The sequence below is a fragment of the Marmota flaviventris genome, chromosome 13, assembly GCF_047511675.1.
Source record: "Marmota flaviventris isolate mMarFla1 chromosome 13, mMarFla1.hap1, whole genome shotgun sequence".
Classification (NCBI taxonomy): domain Eukaryota; kingdom Metazoa; phylum Chordata; class Mammalia; order Rodentia; family Sciuridae; genus Marmota; species Marmota flaviventris.
Window position 1 is genome coordinate 26,986,161 of NC_092510.1, and position 21,002 is coordinate 27,007,162.

Genomic DNA, 21,002 nt, shown 5'->3' on the forward strand with positions numbered 1-21,002 from the left:
TTATTGAGTCTGACTCATTGTGTATATGAGGGAATTGTGGCCCTTACTTTTTTGTAACTGCTCAAAGTTAGATATTCTAAAGGCAGGAAATGGGTTAACAGTCCTGGTATTCATTGCCACTAATATATCATATCATATCATATCATATCATATCAATACAGTGTATGATATTTTTCCTTTTCTCAAGCTACATGGAACATGTGATGGCATAAACTATAGTTAATGTCTCTGGATTTCTTTTTTAAAAAACATTTTTAGTTGTAGATGGACACAATACCTTATTTTATTTATTTATTTTTCATGTGGCATTGAGGTTCAGATCTAATGCTTTACCCGTGCTAGGCAAGTGCTCTACCACTGAGCTACAACACTCTTCTGGATTTCTTGTGTTGTTCTTGTTTTGTCTTTAAAGTGATCATAAGGCTCAAATTTGGCCATGAGCCAAAACTCTGTGGGCACCCTTTTCTTGGTTGTGTAGATTGAAATAATCTTCAAACCCATGTTGACTTGAAAGCTTTTGAAGTAAAAAATGAGTTCTATAATGCCAAATAAATGCTGTTTGAGGTTATTAGCATCATGTACTAACTGGAACTAGTAGAACTTCTGTAAATAATGTTTTAGTCAGACATACTGTTCCTACCTATTAAAAAATCACCAGTCTTAAAGCATTACTTACTGTTGAGCTAGACACATTCTTTGTCTTTAATCACTAATCGTGTATTCCAGTTCTTTCATTGATAAGAAGAAACTGAACAAACTGAAACCAGATAGGTAAATTGAATCACTCATATTCACATAACCAACTGGTTAGTAATTGGGTCCAAGTGCAATACATTTCTGGGATTTGTTAAGATTACTTAGAATTTAGTAAGTGCTTATTAAAAATTTACAAAATATAAAGAAAAAATAACATTACTTGTACTCTTGCAACTCAAACACAGCTATTGATCACATTTTGGTTAGTTTCTTTCCAAGTGTTTTTATGTTTTTGAAAGCTTTATGTGCATGGATTAAGATGTGGGCAGATAAAATAATTTTTGATCAACCTCTTTTCTTTGAATCTGTATTGTGTTCAAAGTCCTGAGGTCAAGTACTATTAGAAGTGCATTTAGTGGGGATTTATTCATTCCCTACATTTTGGTGGGTTTTCTCAGGAAACCTATTGGGAATGTCTTATTATATTACTTTTTTGTTTTGTTTTCTTTGATTAGAACAGAAGCTGATAATATGAGGCCTTTGGTTTTAATCCAGCATGTTAGTTCATTTTATGGTCTGTTAGCCAGTCATTTTGAAAATGCATCATGGTGCTTATAAAGTAGTCATGGATCACTGAAGAATTAATAAGAAAAATAATACCAAACACGTTCTGCTAATGGCAAGTTATCTTTAGTATGATTCACTAGTACAGTCATTCCTTTGTAGAATTCTTGACCACCCTTTGAGATTTTCTTAAGTATTTTTATCTTTACAAGGTTATAGTCTTGAGGAAGTCCAAATAGGGCTCTAAACCACCTTATCTTTAACATCATCAAAGACCATGATCTTTCAGATCTTTTACCAACTCTGTTATACTGTGATGTAGGTTCCTCTGGAAGGAGGTAGAATGTACATTTTAAAATTTCTTTTTAACAAGTTTTTACATTTTATAATGTAATGCCTCTTTTGTTTGTTAAATTGGCAGCACCCAAGTTAGCAATAGGGAAAAAAGAGAAGTTATCCTACCATCCAGAGATAATCCATTTTGTCATTTTATTATTAATTTTTCTGTCGTGCCTATAATTTTATATGAAATGGTGTGTGTGTATGTTCAAGATCAAGCATGATATTTGCGTAAGGATTTATAATCCATTCTTTTAATTTGGCAACATATCACATACATTTTCATATTTAATTAAATGCAATAAAATATTACTTTTCATGGCTGCATGGGTTTCCCTTATGGATGGGCCACCATTTTGTTTTTAGTGCTCCCAATTGTTAAATGTTCTCTCTCTCTCTCTCTCTCTCTCTCTCACACACACACACACACATACACACACACACACACACACACACACACACACACAGTGCTGGGATGCTTAACCACTGAGCCACGTCCCCAGCACTTAAATTTTTTTTTTAAATTTTGAGACAAGGCCTTGCTATGTTGCCAAAGGCCTTGATAAGTTGCCGAGGCTGGCTTTGAACTTGTAATCCTCCTGCCATAGCCTTCTAAGGTGCTTGGATTACAGGAATGCTCTACAGTGCTTAGCTTCAGCTTTTAATTTTCGATGTTTATAATTATACATGTTTATACATATCCTGTAACTGATATTTGCAAAATATATAACTATTTCCTTGGAAAAAGTTGGAAATAGTAGAATTTCTGGGGCAAGAATGTAATGCAGTATTTTAAGACATGATAGCTATTGCTGAATTTCCCTGAAAAACAATGTAGCTATTTGCATTTTTCCCATTGGTACATAGAATGCCAGTTTTCCCCTAGAAAACATGTTTGTCAATTTAATAAGTAAAAAAAATAAATCATTGCCATTTGAATATGTAGTTCTTTTAATCCCAGTGAGGCTATTATATTTTAATTGGTTAATATTATTATTTTTGGATTGCTTATTTTTTATTAGATTTTTAATTTTCTAAAATCTGATTTTCAAATATTATATATATCACTGTTAACTCTCCAAGTCTTCCTCAAATATTGTTTGTTATGAAACTTCGTACACTTTGTAGAGTTTCTTCCTTCAGCAAGAGCTGACATTTAAAAATAAGTTTATCTGGTCTCCCATTTCTGTGGACCTATCTTAATTTTAATACTTTTATAAAAAAACTAATTAGTCTTATAGTATTGAAATAGGCTTCTCATTTTCTTTTATGATGACATAATAAGGTATTGCTTAAAAAAGAGAATAGACTATACTTTGAACACTTTCCTTTCTTTTTCTTTATTGTGAGACAGTGAAGGTCTGGTCTAGAATCTATGCAAAGTATGCCACTTCAGTGGGGATGTTACTTTGCCTGTTCTCCCTCTGTAGTATGCACCCTAAGGGAAATTAGGGTTGTGAACTAGTGCTGATAATCATTTTTGTTCTATATTCCATATTATTCACCTCTATTGTTTTTCTTAAGCTTCTTAAATGTTCTGTTCCAATCCTTTTTTATTTCAGAATATTACTAATAGGACAATCATGTGTGCCCCAGTTTGCCAAGGATCCTAGCATAAGTTTTAATAGTACCCCTTTATTCTCAAAAGTTACCAATTAAGGATGACAAATTATATGGTAATCCTGTTCCTTAACTGTCAGGATATCATATGTGTTAAGTAATCCAATCAGAGTTACTTCTTTGATTTGATTAAAAAAAAAAAAATCTATGTGGACTGGGTGCAGTGGCGCACACGTGCAATCCCAGCGGTTGGGGAGGCTGAGATAGGAGGATCCCGAGTTCAAAGCCAGCCTCAAAAAAGCAAGGTGCTAAGCAACTCAATGAGACCCTGTCTCTAAATAAAATACAAAGTAGGGCTGGGGATGTGGCTCAGTAGTCCAGTGCCTGGGTTCAATCCCTGGCACTTCCTGCCCCTGCAAAATATCTATGTAGGGAGCTGGGGGCGGGGGTCATTGCTTTCCACATGGTTTTGTATTCTTAATGGGTGAAGGAGTTCAATAACCATGTCTCCAAACACCCAACACATGGCTATAAAATAGTCTTACTGTGGCATTATATATTTGATTCTGAAGACTTATTCATTTGGTTGGATACAACAATAAGTCAGCCTAAAAATTAGGCTGAAATTAAAGTTTTATAATGATTTTTCCTCCCAAATTGATTCTCTCCTATGGCTAATGATTTGTGATTTAGGTTATTGGTTTCTGGGGATGAATTAGGAGAGGAAAGGGAGGATCTTATTAAGTGTTTTGGAATTGCTTAAGCTTTATATTGTTCCAAAGTGGTAAAATTACAGGACTTTAATCTTAGTAGTTTAGGACACTGATTGTACTCTTCCAAAGTCTAAGTTAACTTCAGTAAAAATAAATGACTTTTAGTAAGGTGAACTGAGATACATTCAATTCTTTGTGATGCAGGATCACAATTTTTTGCTCAAACTAAAGACACATGGCTCAGGCCTAGCTGTTGCATGCAATAACAGAATTCGGAAAGATACTTCTGGTCCAGTGGGTGTTCTTGGTGGAATACAATGGCTGTTGCCATAAAAGACCTTAATGTGTGTATTTATTCAGCATTTCTAGATCCTTTTTCATCCTTTCTTTATAGTTCTTGGAGTGTGTAGTAGCTCAACTAATACGAGAGAATAGCAGGAAAGAGGTAAATGATTCTGGAAGGCAGAAATGACTTGATTTGTACTCTTGTCTTTCTCAGGACAGCCTGTGCAGGCCCTCTTACCCAGGATCCCTCCAGCCTGCCCTGTCTTCCTTAATGTACCATTTCTCTGCAGAGGGACAGTGGACCATGCCACTTCTATCTATCTGATTCCTATTGTTCCTTCCACTGCATTCAGAACTTTGCATTAACCAGTATCCAATATGCTTTTGGCCCTTGCCTTAAACATTGGTTGAACATCCTTTGTTAGTAGCATTCCTCTTCTATATCCTCAGGAGGAAGATTTCCAAAATTATATATTTCTAGCTTCTACGTCCTGCATAGGAGTGCATTCACCAATGTAGCACCTGAAAAGTGGCTCAGTTTCACCCTTTCACCAGGTTTTCTTTTTGGATTCCCCTGATGGGGCTACAGGCTCTACCATTTTCCCACCCTTCCATGTTGGAGTCCTGATGTTCTCTTACACTCCTCTTCCTCCCACTCTCCCACAGCCACGGCCTGCCTGTTCTGCCTTTTCAGTATTAAGTCCTTTATTTTTGCCTATGTTCACCACACAATTTTATGTCTGGGCCTTTGCAAGAGCTTTTTTTGGCCCTATTTCTCTGTTCTGTGTCTTCCTTGTAAAATGGAACTATCCATTTATGCCATGCCTCTGGTTTTCCTAATGGACTCCTATGGTGAAGTTCACTCCTGCTCAGAAATTTTCAACCACACCTCATAGACTGTTGAATTACATCCACACTCTGGCATAAGTTAAGTGGGAAAAGAGCAAAGCAACTGTACCAAAACCTACATATAAATATATATATTAAAATTAAGGGGAGACAGTGTACATTTACTAGTAAGCTTATCTGGCTGAGTAATCTTGATTATTTTGACTAGTTAGCTGTTTGATGGCTCATTAGAGGTTTCACTACTAAGATGAACATATTCTAAAATTGTAGTCATGGTAGCACATATCTGTGAATTTACTAAATCCCTTTGAGTTGTATGCTTTAAATGGATGAGTTGTAGGGTATGTGAGTTTCATCTGAATAAACAGAAGAAAGTTCATTACCCATATTTTATAAAATTCCCGTATCAGTTATAGTACAATATAAGCAATTCCTGATCACCTCAATAATAATATTATTAAGAATACATGACCAGGGGAAGTTTCTTTACCTCCATGTTCAACACTTGTTTGTGGGAGATCTAGAGTATTATATAATCATTCCATTTAATATGTGGTGTACTCATTGCCTTTAAAAAACAATTGATGTGAAGTTGGGGTTGTGGCTCAGCGGTAGAGGGCTTGCCTAGCACATGCGAGGTGCTGTTAGATCCTCAGCACCATATAAAAATAAATAAATAAAATAAAGGTATTGTGTCCAACAGCAACTGGGGGGAAAACAGTTGATGGGGAATGTTTTTGGGAAAGCTGCAGGTAGACAATAGCATAAGCCAGTCATTCATTATTCTAGTTTCAGCATTAGGCTTCAGGTTTTTGGTTTTTGAGGTCCTAATCCAACTCTGTGTGAGAGAGATTTTACAAATGCCAGGAAATATCACTGTACTTAGCAAGGCCTAGTGATTCTGTATTTCCTTTCCTTTCCTTTTTTGGGATTCATTTAAATATTTTGCATTCATTTAAAAAATTTCTGTCAACTTCATTATTGGTTCAGTTAAGTAAACACAGTCTGATGATCCCCTGCTTTCATTCTATGCCTTCATACTTTTCTACCTTTTCTGTGAGGAACTGTTTCAGAGATAAAGTTGCATAGAAAATGATTGGTTTTTGTTTTTAAACTCAGACCTCTTTTGTCACACAACCTCCAATGTTACATTAGTATGTTATTAAGTAAGTTTATTTAAAAAATATGAGTATATACTACCATCATTTGAACAGCATTTTTACATCATATGATCCATACTAAGATCTCTTCTAAGTGCTGTACATTATCTTGGGTTATGATGCATCTTCTTTAGCTCTAGGATTTTGCTTTGTGGATCAGTTTTATTGGTCCTACTCAAAGACGAGAAGCTCAGTTTAAACTAAGAGGGTAATTGGTTTCAGTTCTTCTTTTATCAGTCAAATGGTAATAAGTTATTAAATGTACAAACCTCACTAAATGTTAATAAAATGCACTGTTGTACTTTCTTTAATTTTATTTCCTCAAGGAGCAAATCTGGTTTCAAGTCTGTCCTTTCTTGTTTTGTCCCTATAGACTGTAAATGTCTAGGTATGAGCCTTCTTAGCAATGCCTATTCTTTTTTTTTTTTTTTTTTGGCTAGAGGAAGGCATATTTCCATCTGCAGTTTACTTAAGAGTGAGGAGAAAGGCAATTTTTTTCTTGACCATTGCTATTTCTGGAAAAATTGAATGGAAAGGCCCTACTCCTCTATCATTCTGTTGAATGACTTACTGTCACTGGCTTGAGTGCTGGAGAAACATATGGCCGTCAGGCTAAATAAATTACAGGACAGAATTTAAATTAATGAAACAAACCACAGGGAAACTCTTTTAACTGGCTTGGAGAAATTGTCTTGACATCAGTTTGGTAGTGCCAGATGTTGCCCCTCTCTTTTTGGACAGCACATGTGAATGTACAAGAAGCATCATTGGATTGCTTTGGAGTAATTTAAATCTAAAATAACGGAGGATTTTGAAAGTTCACTAACATCTACTACAAAGGGACCATTTCCTTCTCCTTGCAATGGTAACTGTTCCAGCTTTTTAAGAAGGCTGAATTTTAAAAATTATTTTTGTTTTATGCTTCCAGGGGAAGTGAAAATACAAATGATGTCCTAATGTATCTCTCTTTGGCGTAGTTATTGGATCTTCCTAAATTAGCCATTTGGAAATGATTAGTTTCAAGAGTCCTTGCTGGGTGGTATTAATGCTAATCATGAGACTCCCCTGCCCAGCAGGTACTATGGTTTTTGATGTACATCAACATTTCAACATTTCCCCCAAGTGAGAATTTTAAGATGTGAATAAGGCATAGTTTTGGGGTATGTGTGTGTGTGTGTGCGTGTGTGTGTGTGTATGTGTGTGTGTGTGTGTGTGTTTCATTTATGTTCTTTTTAAGCAAAAGGAAACATTTCTGTAAGTTTAGTTTTCATCATACTACATGAACAGTGGACTTCTGAAAGTCCCTGTTATGTAAGTAACACTATAGGAATAGATTTAATAGCTCTTGTTTTTCATAACACTGTTCTATTTTCCAGATCTTTTATTAATTTTATGCCTACAAGGCAGCCTGGGACCATATACAAGTCCTTCTTAGCATTTTCAGTGTCATTATTTAAGTTATCAAGACAAAATTTACTTAAAAAAAAGCCATGTTCTTCAATATCTAAAAACCTGTTTATTTTGTGAGACATCCTAGATAATTGCTTCTCTAATTTGGAGCAGTATTTGCTTGTTCCCTATAGCACCTTAAATTCCCCTACCTCAAAAAATAATTAGTTTTACAGGCTCAAAGTGAGCCATGTGAGTAAAGGGAAAAAAAAAGTATCTTGACATATTAACCCTGAATGATGACTCCTGTAGTTTTAAGTAAATTCATTTGAGTCAATATTTGAATATATGTTAAATGATTTTTCAATATGAAATTTTTCTTGTGAAATATAACTGATTTTTTTTTAAAGGCTGTACAACATCATACAGAGAAGGAAAATAGTCATAAAATCTGAAAGCTGGAGGGAACCCTTGAGTTTATCCTGGCCTGTGTGCTGATCATTAGTTCTCAGAGGCTAAGTATTTGTGTAGAGGTTCTTGTCTCCCATGGGGATGGGGAGACTTAGATGCTGCTCTTTGCATGCCACACCCCTGCCTGAAGTTGATCTCCTGGTGAATGTAAAGTAAAGTGGACAATGACAGTTCAGATCCATGTTGAGCCTTTTCTCTACATTAAATCTTAATTTGTTGCTCTCCTTTAGGGAGGATCATGTAAGCCATTCTCTCTTACTTTCTTCAAGTATTTCCAGGTTCGATGAGAATCACACACTCCTTTTCTAAAATGCATCTCCTTGTTTCCACCCACTGCACTTTTATAGTATGCAGTTTATATTTTTATGACCTAAAAATCTGGATTGTGTGCATTCACATTTTCTATTATCCAGAATAACAACAACAGAAATCAATGTTAAATTCTGTGGGGTGGATATTTAGTCTGAAGAGTTTCCTTTTCTTAGAATGTTGCTTTGACTTGGTATTTTTATGATATCTTCATGCATTCTAAATAATGTTCCATGAACGTCCCAGTTTTCTCTGAAGTATGTATATAGCAATGGTGCCACTTTATAAAATAAGCTTGTGTGTATTGTGTCTACACGCATAACTTAAAGATCCAAACCTTTTATGTTTTCTTTGGCTAAGCTGATTTATCTCATAGGAAGTAAAATTATAACCCAGACTTTACAGTCTGCTCTGACTCATCCATTGGCATAAGTAGCTCAGTCATGGCCGCGTCCTTGCCTTTGTTTGAGAATGTAGGACATAAATCACATCCTCTGTGTCACGAGTGTCCTCCAGTGCAGCAAAACCTACGGGTGAACAAAAAGTGCTTTTGGTTGGAATAAGTACACATTTCAAGTTGAATGTACTCTTTCCCCAAATGCTTTCTTCTTTAGACTTCTCTAAGAATATAGCTACGCAGGCCAGAAATATAGGCATTCTCCTTATTTCATTTTTTCCCATTACCACTCATGTCTTATCTATTATCTAAAATATGTCACTTTTCTTGGTTTTCCTGCCATCTTTGTCTCAATTATATTTTTTTTTTTGTTTGGATTACTGGAATACCCTCTAACTTGTTCTTACAACCCATTATTTTCTTACCATAAATCAAACCATATCATTTCCCTGGTTAAAACTCTCCAAAGCTGTCTAGTGTGCTTAGAATAAAATCTGATCTCATGTCCTGAACTACAGTGCTCCGTGTGACTTGGCCCCTGCCTCTGCAGCCAGCACTCCTGCTTTACCTCCTACCTCTTTTCTCACTACCCACCATGTCTGCCTTGGCCACTGTGTGCTTGTACTTCTAACCTGTCAACTAAATGTGTTCCCACTTCAGCTCCCATTTCAGCTGGTCTACTGCCTGGAATGCTGTTTCCTTCTGACTTTGTTGTGTTTGGATCTGGAATATGCAGGCATTAGTTTTAGTGCCCCTTCCTAGAAGGGCTTTGCCTGGTTTCTCAAATTAAAGCAGTAGCCAGGCCACTCAGTATTCCATTATCCTTTTATTTTTAAATACATACCCCACATTGCCATCAGATATGTTATTATTCATTTATTAGTATATCATCGGTTCACATTTGCATGTTATCTATATGAATGCACTGTGTCTGTCTTGTATCCTTGATGCCTGGAAGAATATTTTTTACGCAGGACACACCCATTAAAATTATGAATAAGCAGTTCAAGTCAAACATCTCCAAACACTGTGGCTTTAAATATTTAAATATTGAGTTACTGGCCTATAATCCCATTAATTTGTGACTTGGGAGGCTGACGCAGGAGGATCACAGGTTTGAGGCCAGACTCAGCAATTTAGGGAGAGTCTTAGCAACTTAGTGGAGTTCTATCTCAAAAAATAAAAATTAAATGGACTCAATCATAGCTCAGTGGTAAAGTGTCCCTTAGTTCAATCCCCAGTACCAAAAAATAGTATTGAGATACTGGGAATCATTTTGTCTGTTTTTTTGGGGGGGAATAGAGAATTGAATCAGGACCTTGCCCAATTGGTCCTGATAAGGTAGTTTATTAGTTGCCAAGTGTAGTGGAGCTCAACAGTGTTAGCCATGCTGCCTTGTTCACCATGGATTTTCTTTTCTTTTTTTGCATTAAAAAAAATTCATTATTTTTGTAGTTAGTTTGTTTTGTTTTCTGGAAGTGGCTTATTGTTTTCTTGTGGTGCTGGGGATTGACCTCAAGCATGTTAAGTATGTACGTAATCACTGAGCTATATCCCTAATCCTGGCATTTTTCATTTTAAAAAATACTAAAATGCTATTTCTTTTGATTACTCAGTTTTTGGCATCTCCACCCCCAGCCCCATATCATACTATTTTCTTCAGTTATTTTTCACCATAAATCATAGCTAGTGTTTATTGACTGTGTGCCAGGCCCTGTTTTACTTGGATTAACTCACTGAAAACTCATAGTGGAGTTGTAAAGTAAGTATAGCAGGCCCCCTCCTTCCCTTATCTGTGGTTTCACGTTTTGTAGTTTCATTTACTCCTGGTCAGCTGTGGTCTGAAAGTATTAAATGAGAGAATTCCAGAAATAAACAATTCATGTTTTAAATTGGCATTGTTCTAAGTATCATGATGAAATCTGATGCTGTCCCCTACATCCTGCCTGAATGTGAACCATCCTTTTGTCTGGTGTATCCACACTGTGTAAGCTACCAGCTTGTTAGTTCCTTATGGCTATTTTGGTTAGGAGATCTATTGTAGTGCTTGTGTTCAGGTAACCTTATTTTATGTAATAATGGTCCCAAAGCACGAGTGATGATGCTGGCAATTCAGATATACCAAAGAGAATTTACTAAGTTCATCTTTAAGTACAAATTCTCAACAAGGAAAGTAAAAAGTTGTATGTTGAGATTACTAAAATCTAAGGTAAGAATGAATTGTCTACCTTTGAAACTGTAAAGAAGGAAAAAGAAATTGGTGTAGGTTTTGCTGTCACGCTTCAAACTGCAGATTGGTATCTGCAGATATTGGGATATTTAACATTCTGGAATATTTTCTTTGCTGTTTTTGAGTTTGTTTAATAAATGTGCAGTGAATCTAATGCTTAGGGATGGAAATGCTGGTCTGCTGATTTTATCAGGAACATGACAAGGAGGCAGCAGAATGACTGTGCTGGTGACATATTTTAGAAGACCCATCATGGTCCACATGTTTTATTGATCACCATTTGGGAACACATAAGGGGACATGAATCACCTTCTGGTTAGGGTCAGATACTCCATTATGTTTAGAAATATCTGTGACAACATGACCTTAAAATGTAGAATGATTTTGGGAAAAAGTTTTTTTGAGTTATAAACAAAACATTGCAGCACTTAAGTGTAGATAGGTAAGTGTAAAATATAAAACCATGAAAACTAGCATAAAATACATTTGAAACATTTAAAGAACATAAATGAAAGAAATCAAAAGGAAAATAAGTGAATGAATTCAATGCAAATACTAAATTTATGCACAAAATTTAAAGAAATGACAAGTTGGGGAAATATTTGTAATCAACCAATAATTTTATTCTAAAAACTAAATTGTTTAAAAAAAAACACTGTAAGAAAATAGCAAGTTATGGGTTGGGGTTGTAGCTCAGTGGTAGAGCGTTTACTTTGCATGCATGAGGCACTGGATTCGATCCTCAGCACCACATAAAAATTAATAAATAAAATAAAGATATTGTGTCTATTTACAACTAAAAAATTAGCAAGTTCTTAAATAATTGTTTAAAGATAGGTTCATAGAAGTAATACAAATGGGCAAGAAAATTATGAAATGTGCTTCTTACACAAGTAAAGATGTAAATGAAAATAAGATTCTTTTTTGTTTTTCAATATATTTAAAAAAATTTTGTTTTTATTTTTGTGATACTGGGGATTGAACTCAAGTATTCTTTACCATTGAGCCACATACCCAGCCCTTTAAAAAAAATTGTTTTTTTTTTTTTTTTTTTTTTTTTTTGTTGTTGTTGTTGTTTTTGAGACAGGTTCTAGCTAAGTTGCTGAGACTGGCTTCAAATTTGTGATCCTCCTGCCTCAGTCTCATGAGTTGCTGGGATTATAGGTGGTGAGCGCCACTCTGTCCAGCAAATGTAGCCTTTTCAAAGGAGAGAAAAGAGAAGGGCCTGAAATAGCTGCTTACAACTATAGGACGGCCATCACAGAAGGTGACATCCTTGCACTTAATTACATTTCTATGATATTCTCCTAAGGAAGCAGAGATTGGGGCAAAAATTTTTGTTTAGGGATGTTTATCAGAACAATGTTTATACAAGTGGAAAGCTAGCAATACTTGAAATGTTTTATGCCGGGGAATTGTTAAATCATAACACCTCCTTAAGAGAATCTTCCTGACAACCACTCTTAACCATTTTTGAATAATAATTAATATCATGAAATAATTATCAATATAATAAGTGAAAAATAACATAATATTGTTCCAGTGTTTTTTTTTTTTCCAAATTACAGAAATTTACTATAATTTTTTTTTTTTTTTGTACTGGGGATTGAACTCAGGGGCATTCAAGTACTGAGCCACATCTCCAGCCCTATTTTGTATTTTATTTAGAGACAAGGTCTCGCTGAGTTGCTTAGTACCTTGCCGTTGCTGAGGTTGGATTTGAACTTGCCATCTTCCTGCCTTAGCCTCCTGAGCCCCTGGGATTATAGGCCTGCGCCACCACATCCAGCAAGTTTTCTGTAATTAATATTTACAATTTTCATAAATAGGAAAAATGTTTAGTGTATTAAGATACAAGATCCCGAACCCTGAACAGATAGGAGATCTTGGTAGATGCTGGTCCATCTTCTTCCTAATTAGCTGTCAACCCCCAGAACCTTTTAATGAGTCACTTTCTTTCTTTGTAAAATCAGAGTTTAGGGCTCCTTAATTTGTTTCTCTGAAATACACCCAGAGACAGAAGAGAGTGAACATGCACTCCTAGTGGGGAAGATGGGGAAGGTTGAGCACATCAGCTCAAAGTAACCTCCTGAAGAGGTTTTAGCATGAAACTTCATGTATACTTCCTGTTCTCCTCTAAACTATACTGGTGTTAAAATAGGGAGGGAGGGGGGAAGGGAAGGGGAGAGAGAGAGAGAGAAGGAGTGAGAGAGAAAGAGAGAGAGAGAGAGAGAGAATGCTTGAAATCTATACAACATGTAATCTACCATTTAAAAGTGTACAGATTCATGGTTTTTAGTATATTCAGAAGATTGTTGCAACCAGTTGCTCCTTGGTTTTAGTACACATATATTTACCATGGAGATACTTGGAAAAGCTCTTCCATCTTTGAGTAATCTTGGAAGGACTATCAGGTAACTTTTCTAGGAGGATTTAACCACTTTGAGATACCCAGGACCATGTGATCTTCCAATACTTTCAAAAATTTGCCTGTATTCCCCTTAAAAACAGCTTAACTGGTTTATTTATTATTGATAGTTCTTGTTACTCCTTACTTCCCTGTCCATTCAGTTTCTGCTCGCAGTCAGTGATACTAAGCTCCATTAATTTTTCTGCTGCCTTTTTTTTTTTTTTTTTTTAACTGTTTGGGGTCTTCTGCGAGACTGTGCTGGGGATAAAAGGTTAAGTGCATGCAACCCTTTCCTTCAGAAGACAGGTATGGTGACTTTGATGTCAGAGATGCTTGGTTTCAAATGGAAGTTTATTATTTAAGTGGAGCAGAATGTGCAGAAGGTAGAATATATGAATTTTAATAGATATGGCTTGGAATGTGGAAAAAATTGGATTGTATTGGACCCTTATTAATTCACTTTCATCTCAGTGAATCTCTTCTGTGCAGGTGTGGGGTAATAGGTACTCATAGTTAGGAAATTTGTCTTTGAAATATGTTTTGACTTTATCCAAGATTACATGGAAGTAGCCCAAGTTCAGCTTTGGTGGTGCTGAGATTCCATGTTTCACACTCTTGGCCTAAAACAGCAGACCTGAAGTACAGTTGCTTAATTATAATTCAGCTCTGTGAGACTTGGGTTTTGTTTTTATCCATTCTTTACTGGGGCGCTGGCCAATCCAGAGAACAGGGCAGGGCATTGGCCTGAGCCTTCATATTCATTAAGGACTTCAGTTGTAGACTTCTGATGGTTTGACAACATCTCCAAATACAGTCATGAAAGGACCTGGCAGGATGAAATGAATATATTCATTGTACAATTTTAAATACCACAGTTTTTGTTTCTCTGTTTTGTCATTTCTTCTTTTTCCTGGGAACCTGAAACAAAAAGTGGAAGTGGTATGGTCCTCCCTCAGCCTGTGAGAGGCCCTGCTAAAATGTGTTTTCTTCCTTTGTTGTAGCATAGAAAGCACGAACCAGGTGGACCTTGGAGTTCCTAGTGTCTGATTGTTTTCCAGAGCCCTTGTATGGAATTGAGGCACCAGAGTTCATCAGAGCAATGACCATAGCAGTGACATTTTTAGGGCATTGAGAAATATGTAGCATATATGGATCGTCCTTTAGAGCTCTTTTGGTAAGAGAGTAGTCCAAAAATCCAGTTTAAATGTGAGAAATGAGTGAGTCCATGATTTTTTCCAACAATAAATGCTAATTCATGACCATTAAGAAGATGCCATTCAGGGGTGAGTTCAATCTCTAGCACTGCAGGAAAAGAAACTGATACTGTATGACTGACTTAAAAGTCTTTTTTTGAAAGATGCAACAGCCAATTATATCCTGCAAATGGGCAAAATAATCACTGTAAACATATTGGTGCTTTATGTCAATGGGTTATATAGAGTAAATATGAATCTATGGCAGCATTTGTATATGGAAATCCTGTTGTGCTGAAAAGATAGTGGCATAGAAAGACTAAAATGGAATCATGGGATTGTGTGGGTGCTTGTATGTATGTGTGTGTGCACCTAATAATACAGTATTGTCTAAAAACTTACAAAGTAATGTACATTCCATTGTAGGATATTAAATGTATACTTAATGTTTGTTATGATGGTAGTCTATGTGAAATGAACTGGGGATTCCTCTGTGCTTTATCTAGATCCACTGAGTAGGAAAGAAAAATAAATTAGTATCATTCACATCTAGTTATACATACAAAATGAAGTTGCTTTTTAATGGCTTGATTATTAAATAGACTCATTTTAGAGTATTTTGGTGAGCTGGGATAAAAAAGGCAGAGCACTTGCCTGAAGGCACAAATGACTTTTCTGGGGACATTTTTTTTAAAAGCTATATTTATAGAGAACTTTGAAGGAGAGAGCAGGGTTTTTGTGGGACTTACCCTCAGGTGTGTTGGCTTTGCTTGTTAAAATTATTGAATGACTTAATTGTTATACTCAAATTAGCAAAAGTAAGAATCTGCTCCCTTGCTTGAACATGAGTTCTCTTTGCTAGATTTTACTTTGCATTGGTCTTGGAAACAAAGTTGTATGTCTTTAGATTGCTCAGAGTTATTTGTGCCTTTCATTGCCCTGTTTTGTGAAAGGACATTAACCATTACTAAATTCAGAAGTAGTTTACTAGTAGAAAAGTCTGCTTTTGTTAATTCAGAGGCGAATAAATTATAAACCATCTTAAATTTTTCATATGTCAGTAGAAAACATAATTTTATGTAATTTGAAAAAAATGTGTTTTTTAAATTGTACCACTTTTTTCATATTATGAGCAAATTATTTAAATAATTTACTATCTCAAACTGAGAATATTGTATAATTCTTTAAAAATAGGGGAAAGGCATTTGAAATTTGTTTTATACACTTATTACACAATAGAACTTCACCGAACAAAGAAACAATTTGTTGCTTTCAGTGTCTTAGTTTATGTACTTTTCTTTTTTGTCTTAATATTAGTACAGAATAATGCTTTAATTTACTACTTTTATCATTCTACCTGTAGTATTGCACCACACAGATTTTCTGTTACCTGAAGCTTTGCCTTTACTTTAAATTTGATATATTTATGCAATAAATAAAAAAATAGAAGCAAAGTGTGAGTATGAAGCTTGGAAGTGAAATTTACTTAGAAGGGGTGGCTGTTCCTTTGGAAGGTAGTACTAAGATTCAGAATGAGTCTCCATTAATTGAAGTACCTTTTAAAATTATGTTGAATGGATAAAAATTGGGTATAGCTCATTTTTACATGGTGGATTGAAGTTAATTGCTTGGATTGGGAGCAACTGTGGGACTGAACATCCTTCTAGGCTGGGACTAAACATCCAAAGGCTGGACTTAAGCTGTGGTCCAGCTGTGCTTAGCTATATCTTCTTAGCCATGTTGCCTCACCTGTCCAGGGCCTTTTCTTTTCTGTAGAAAAAGAATAGATACCTGTCTTATAGATTTTGAGAGGATAAAATGTCAATGTGTTGAATACAAATTTGTTGAATACAAATTTCTGTTTCATTTTTAAGATAGGGAATATTTAAAAAGTGTAAGCCACTCTATTCCTTGTTGGTATTGGAGATGTGTGTGTGTGTGTGTGAGTGTGTATGCATACAGATGCGTGTGCTCTGACTGATCAGTGGTGTATTAGTACTTGGGGGAAGAGCTAGCAACTCTGGATTCTGGTTTGGACTTTATCATTTTTTTCACTGGGTGACACCTGTTTCTTCATCACAGTTGGCATTGACAAAAGTGTCATGAGCGTGAGTTACTGAAGAGAATGCACTTTGTAAACTACAGAGTACCTTATAAATAAGATTTATAGAGGGAAGGAAAGAAGAGTAAGAGAATGTACTCTCCATTCCCTATCCTTAATCTTATTAATCTATTTTCTTTTCAGTATTTGATTAGTCATAGTTTTAGCAGGAAGCACTGAGAAGAGTTTTATAAAGCAACTGTTTACAAGGATGTGGACCAGGTACAGGGAGTAAGGTCTAGAAGAGCCAGGCAAGGAAAGGGAGCAGTTACTAGAACCCAGGGAGGCCACCTTTCAGGAGCTGTAGCTTTTGGAAGGGGACATAGCACATCTGTGGTGCCCTTTTAGGGATGGAAGGGAGGCATGGGGGCATGCCCTCCCTCTTTCTCCTACTCTCTGTCATCATCGTTTCGTTGTCATCTTCTTCCTCCTCCCCTACTTCATTATTATAAAGAATATTACCAAGGAGAACAATGAATACCCAATGAAGAAATGTATAAGGCAAGGTATGAGGGAAGGAGCAAGCACCTACATGTGGTCTCCCAGTGTACCACCCTATAGGAACCCCCATGTGTTCAGGTATCCTGAAGCTTCATGACAATTGCTAGTCTGTGTGGGTCCCTGTTCTCTTTTATTCCACAAACACCTATGAGCCAAGTGCTTCTCAGGACTTAGAAAATTCCTACTTTAATTCTCAACAATGTTGCCCCAGCCAAAATAACAAAATTTAGTGGTCTGAACAACCATAGTGTATCTTATTATTCTGTGGGTCAGCTTGAACTCGGTTGGGCAATCTGTGGGTGGTGCCTCTTCTGGGGGTCTTATATTGTCAGATGCTTTTCCATGTTGACCTCTTTTATAAACAAGCAAAAAGCAAAGGACAAGAGAGCTGTTGTTGAAACCCATAGCTGAAACCCCAATCTCCTGGGGCACTGTGCAAGAGAAAGGAACCTTGGGTGTGTTTTCCAATAACAGGAAAATATCTTCCTTAGAGTTGATTTGTTTGAATTATTTTTTTCTCCTTCTAATTCTTCCCAGTTCATTCATTGGTCCTGTGTTCTTCCCCTACTTGGAGTCCGCATTATTGTAATATGCTGCTGTGGACTGTGCCAGGTGCTTGGTAACTAGGGCCAAGTCATGTTAAGCTTTGACTGCTCTTGCCTAACATGGTTTAAATGAGATAGCAGCCAATGTAGTTTATATTTCTTCCCTCCCTCCCTCCCTCCCTCCCTTCCTTCCTTCCTTCCTTTCTTTCTTTCTCATAAAAATTCCTCAAGTCGTCCCAGGAGAAACAAAGTCCTGTTACCTGATTCTCTTTCCTTTTTTTTTTTTTTTTTTTCCTATACCATTAAATTAACAAATTAAGATCGCTTCTGTTTTTGTTGTGGAAAGAACTGACAGAGATTGTGGTTTGTTGATCATGTCTACAGTTGATCCCTCAGATCAAACCTTTGGCTCTGGGACAGTGATAATGAAGAAGCAATTAGAATTTTTTTTTTAACATTCTTTTAATTGCATAGGAAAGTAAAGATACTGGCTTCTTTCTTTAAGGAATTATTTAAATTATTTAAGAAATTGTTTGTAACTATTTTCACTAGAGATTCTACTTTTCAGATACTTTATGTGATTTTCCAGTATTCATTGCTGAGATTATAAAATATTCATTTGAAACTCTTTAGACTAATTCTATTAAAATAGGCTAAACTGGTCCTAGTGGCATGTACCTGTACTCCCAGTACTCTGGAGGCTGAGACAGGAGGATCGCTTGAACTCAGAAGTTTGGGAGCCTGTGCAACATAATGAGACCCATTTAAAAAAAAAAAGTGATAGCACTCACATTGCAGTGTTAAATATATATTTCAAGAAATTCCATATAACCTTATTAAGTCACAGGAAAATTATAAAGAAACCTCCTGTTTGACGCTCGGTAGAAATCATTCTACATTGTAACCATCTGAGGAGTCTGTGCTCACCAAGACATCTGCAGCCATTTAAGAGTCCTTTGATGAAAACTGTAATACTTATTTGAATTTTTGTGATTATTTATAAAGATAGTAATGAAATGCAACCATCAGAAAAACAAAAAGAATTAGGACAGATGTTGTATTCCTAGCTTCTGATTTCCCTTCCTCCCTTCCTCTTCCTTCCCTGCTGTCCTTTCCTTTCTTTCTATTGTTTCCTAGCATCCTGGGAGGCAAGGCTATTAAGGCTCTTGGTCATAAGGTTATCCTGTGTTTCATTCTCTTCTTCAGTGTTTAATATCTAAATGCACATTTTTATTTTCTTCACATTGTTGGGAGAAAGCAAAGTCATTTATTGTTTTGGAAATCCTAAGATAATTTGAAAGGGAATGAGAATAGGGAGGGAGAAAGGAATTTGAAAAAAATGCCACTTCTATTTAGAGAATGAAGTTTTTAGATAGATAGTTTTAGATTCTTTGTAGAATACATATATTGACATTTGGGGAAATGATTTCCTCTTCTCATCTTGTTTCTTCTAATATGACTCTGATAGGTATTACTGTCAGGCTTACGATAACAGAAAGGGAATATAAATATGGTGAATACTTGCTTGTCTAGAAACATGAACCCTATTCTTCTCTTTCCAGGATACCGTGCTCTAATTATATCCCATTTCAACATTAGAGAAATGCCTAGAAATTTTAGGCCCTTTTTCCTTTATCTCTCTGAATAGCATTCATACAAATATATTGTCATTTCCAAATCTAAATCCTGAGTAAGCAAATCAGAATCCTGGAAGCATTTCAAATATTCTTCAGGGAAAAGAGCTTTATCAAGTTAAAAGACGGTGTTGTCATAATTTCTTACAAGATACATGGTTACATATCACTATCAAAATTCCATGCTGAGTGGTGACAGGTTTTCATTTTGTTTATTCTCTTTCGAGCTCATCTGCCTTTGAAGTGAACTCTGGTTTGTCCAGTTTTGCTAAGTGTTCATGTTTTAGGGATGTCATATCCAAGCCATTGTGTCTAATTCAGTTATGGGAAGACTGAGACAGTGTTGTGGTCTAATGTGCTACTGTTGTCTGTATTTCAGGAACAGGAGAGAGTGGCAAGAGTACATTTATCAAGCAGATGAGAATCATCCATGGGTCAGGATACTCTGATGAAGACAAAAGGGGCTTCACCAAACTGGTGTATCAGAACATCTTCACAGCAATGCAGGCCATGATCAGAGCTATGGACACACTCAAGATCCCGTACAAGTATGAGCACAACAAGGTAGGTGGGACTCCTTGGTGGAACTGTTGCAAAGTAGTCCACAGTAATGCAGCAGTGAGAGTGGTTTCTTCACATGTCTTGAATGCTCAGTGGATTTTTGAAATGTACATTTTTCATCTCATCTTAAGACATTTAATGGATGTTGAGTTGTTTGTAAATGCATTTTTTAAAAAAAATCTTTGAAGTTATACCTACAAAAAACTGGAATTGTGTTTAGTGATGCTAGTGAAAGACTGGTATTTGGATGTTTGATAATAAATATAGAGAGGTTTAAAATTCAGGGGAGCACATTACATTAAGGAGACAGTTGAATCATACAGAGTGGCCAAGGTATAGGAATTCAAAGAGGTGATGGCCTTGCTTCAACTTCCCACTGTTTGTGTTTCTTTGAAAAAGAAAAAAACAAGCTCAAGACCATTCTGTCTGGTTTAATTTTGAATTTCGTGACTTCCTTTCAGTAGTGCCACAGGCTTCATTTTATTTCAACATGAGCCCATCTGTCACTTCCAATACCTTTCCAACATGTTTCCCTTCAATTGTGTTAAAGTAATGGAAACTTATAAAAATCTCTTGAGAAAGGATTAGGAGAAATAAAATGATTAAAATTTTTGGCTTAGAAAACAGTTAACCTTTTCAGTATCTAACATTTTTAGTTCATGAAAACAAATGCTATAATTGCTTACCCTCTGAATATCATAGAGATCATATACTAAAGAAGGTTGGTGCATCTCAGGGTACTTCATGTTAGAGTTTTTACTGCAGTTGCCCTGTAGAAAGCTCATAGGCAGGGACTATTGCTATGCCAGGTTGTACCAGCACTTGCAGAGGCCCCAGCCTGAAGAAAGGAAAATCTATTTGGAATTTGTAGAAATGTCTTTTATAGTCTGCTTTCTTCCCTTCCTACTAGTCAGTACATCCCCTTATGGTATATATTCTCTGTGGGTGCTATCTTGGCTTCTTAGGGCTTATAGGTGCAGGTCTTATGGAAAGCCTCACTATTTGTTGACAAAACATTGCATTTTTACCTATAATTATATTCAAACCTTCAATAAGAACTTTCATTCTCTTAGTACTCTTGATAAATCCATAAAG

General features: G+C 36.0%; 1 protein-coding gene across 1 annotated transcript in view; it reads left to right on the forward strand.

Annotated features, from left to right (window-relative positions):
- Positions 1 to 21,002, forward strand: part of LOC114105010 (guanine nucleotide-binding protein G(q) subunit alpha) — a 286,367-nt gene that overhangs the window by 81,845 nt on the left and 183,520 nt on the right. Inside the window, exon 2 of the mRNA XM_027951350.2 lies at positions 19,726 to 19,910. Within this exon, the coding sequence (XP_027807151.1) occupies positions 19,726 to 19,910 (185 nt within the window). The remainder of the gene's footprint in view (positions 1 to 19,725; positions 19,911 to 21,002) is intronic.